This window comes from Montipora capricornis, chromosome 3, assembly GCF_036669925.1.
Source record: "Montipora capricornis isolate CH-2021 chromosome 3, ASM3666992v2, whole genome shotgun sequence".
In the NCBI taxonomy this organism is placed as follows: domain Eukaryota; kingdom Metazoa; phylum Cnidaria; class Anthozoa; order Scleractinia; family Acroporidae; genus Montipora; species Montipora capricornis.
This window is the reverse complement of record NC_090885.1, coordinates 5,875,508-5,878,007: the sequence shown is the minus strand read 5'-3', so window position 1 is coordinate 5,878,007 and position 2,500 is coordinate 5,875,508. Positions and strand designations below refer to the sequence as shown.

General features: G+C 43.0%; 1 protein-coding gene across 1 annotated transcript in view; it reads left to right on the top strand.

Annotated features, from left to right (window-relative positions):
• LOC138039747 (uncharacterized) overlaps positions 1-1,707 on the top strand; it is a 20,523-nt gene extending 18,816 nt beyond the window's left edge. The window contains exon 10 of the mRNA XM_068885597.1: positions 1,335-1,707. Coding sequence (XP_068741698.1) covers positions 1,335-1,667 — 333 coding nt within the window. The 3' untranslated portion in view covers positions 1,668-1,707. The remainder of the gene's footprint in view (positions 1-1,334) is intronic.
• Positions 1,708-2,500: the final 793 nt, after the last annotated feature.

Genomic DNA, 2,500 nt, shown 5'->3' with positions numbered 1-2,500 from the left:
TTATTGCGTTAACTGCCTTCCTGTAGGTTTATGCATTCTCTGTGTAAAAATGATAACATTCCTATCTGGGGAAAGCCCCGTTGCCGCATAACAAAGGAAATTGCTATCCACCTTACACGGATCATTACTTAATAGCTAATGGTAGCAACAATGTTCATTCCACTGTCTGAGGACATGATGCACAGAAAAAGTAATTGGAGCGTACAATTTTAGATTGATTTGGGTCGAAATATTTCGGCTGAATCGCTTAGCCTTCACCAGCCTGTTCGAATGTGAGTAGTTACACAGGACAAGCTATGTAATTACTCGCGGAGAGCGGTCCTTCAAATAGAGTAGTGCGTCATAGATCTTTGGAAGTGAACCGTATAGGAACATTACGCTGCATCAGGTCACTCTATCACTCCTGATAATATAAAGGTTATAATGGCGGAGGACAACACTATCGAAAGGACAGAGTTAAGGAGGCTGTAAAGATTAAGATCAGACGCCCGGAGCCCGGAAAGGGGGGGGGGGGTACTTCCTTATAATAGGCTAATGGGGATGTGCCGCTGGATGGGGTCGCATTCTCACGATTGGATTGACTATGCTGGGGTTACATTTTTGGTAGAGTTACTAGAATGGGGTTGCACATTTTCGGGATTTCTGAGATACGACAATTCTGGTAAGCTGGGATTTAAAAATAGGAAGATCCGCCGTTAAAAAATGGTTCGTGCTGTTGTTTTAATATTTAACAGTCGGCTCGGTACGGTACGTTTGTAAATATTTACTGCTAGCAAAGTGTTCTACATCCAATTTAACAAACGTGTCAATTCATTTAAGGATGACCGACTTAGAAGGCTTTATAAGGTAGAAGCATAATCAGAAAGTGACTAAGTTGGCATCGCGAAAATGACATTTGCTCAAAAGTAAGATGGGGTCTATGATTGCCCACAGAATAGACTATAATGGGGTAGGGGTTCGGAGAGGCAGCGGCAAATACCCAGCAAAAATTGAGCCAAGAACCCCCTCCTCCCCGTGGCCAGGAGCTCGTCTCAATAGGGACGAGGGGCTTGAACTTCCAAAGATATATGACTCAGTACTCTATCCAAGGGACCGCTCGCCGCGAGTGGTTACATAGCTTAGTGTTGTGTTACCGGACAGGGTTTTTGTTTGAGATCGGAGGTCGGACGTTTCGTCCGGTTGTTTACTATTTCACGTCCGGTACTTTAACGCATAAATTTGTAAATTTGTTGCCTCCTTTTTATTTTCTTTTTGGACTCTTTTACAATGGATACCTGTTCTCATAAGCCCTTTTACAACACAATTAGTACCAATGTTTGTCATTTATCCTCCAGGTATGTCAAGGTGAATATTACTTCAATGGATCAAAGATATTTTTCGACCCTGCTGGAGTTTGGCCCATGGTCAACAACCCGCGTTATATAAAGTACACACCAGGATCCCGACCAGATGTTTTGAACAAAGAGTTTAACCGAATATACACCAACCTCCTCAGATCTCTTGAAGTTGTCTTCAATGGACATCCTGAAAAATTCGTCGATGCGTTAGGGTTAATGATGACAGTAGACAGATATCTAAGAAGACTTGTGCAAACTCCGCTGGAAGAACAAGAGGATCCGACTGTGGGTCCGAACGCTGGACCAACCTTCGAATTTATGCCTGATTAGTGAGACTCGTGAAGTACGATCGTCCAGGTGAGTGCAATCCTGAGAAGGACTGTTATAGGACTACAATGACTAACGTTTCGACAACCTGAGCGGAAGTCATAATAATAGTGGACGTCGAAAGGTTCCCAGGATTGCACTCACCTAGGACCATCGCACTTCACTTAGTTATGATATGACTCATGGGTGCAAACCATTCACGACTCCATAAGCGTTTTTACTCAACTTTGAATGCGCTTATTACTTGCGTAGAGTTTGACTTAAGTGAAAAGAACTACGTAAGAGGACAGGCAATTTGCACATATAAATCTAAGTATTCTCTTATTTAGCGCTTCTAGTTTATCCGTATTGCGCGCACACTAGACCCTGGTCTTTTGCTCTATGTACCATTGATTGGCTGCTCTGACATCATGAGATAACATGTATCTAAAACTGTTGGATCGATGTGGGAGTAATAAAGCTGATAGTCGTGCGCATGAGCGTTAAGCTTGGTCCTCTCGATGTGCAAAAGGAGATCGTTATTAAATAGCATTGGTTCTAAGACACTCCCCCGCGGGACACCACGCCTTTACGCTTCCCGACCCAACTGGAGCAGAGGACAAATTATTACTTTATACGAGGGAACAAAGTGTAGGATTTGGCTCTAACTCACTCTTCCTTCTTTTATTATTATTTTTTCTGGGGTCTTGATTTTCCCGCGTACGTGTAAAATTTCTGATTTCTTTGCCTGATAGAGAGACTTTTCAGAGAAGGCAGCCCAAGTAAGATTCGAATTCGGTATCCCCTCATTCAGAGGCAATCATGATGACACCGGACCACAGAAGACTACTTGATAG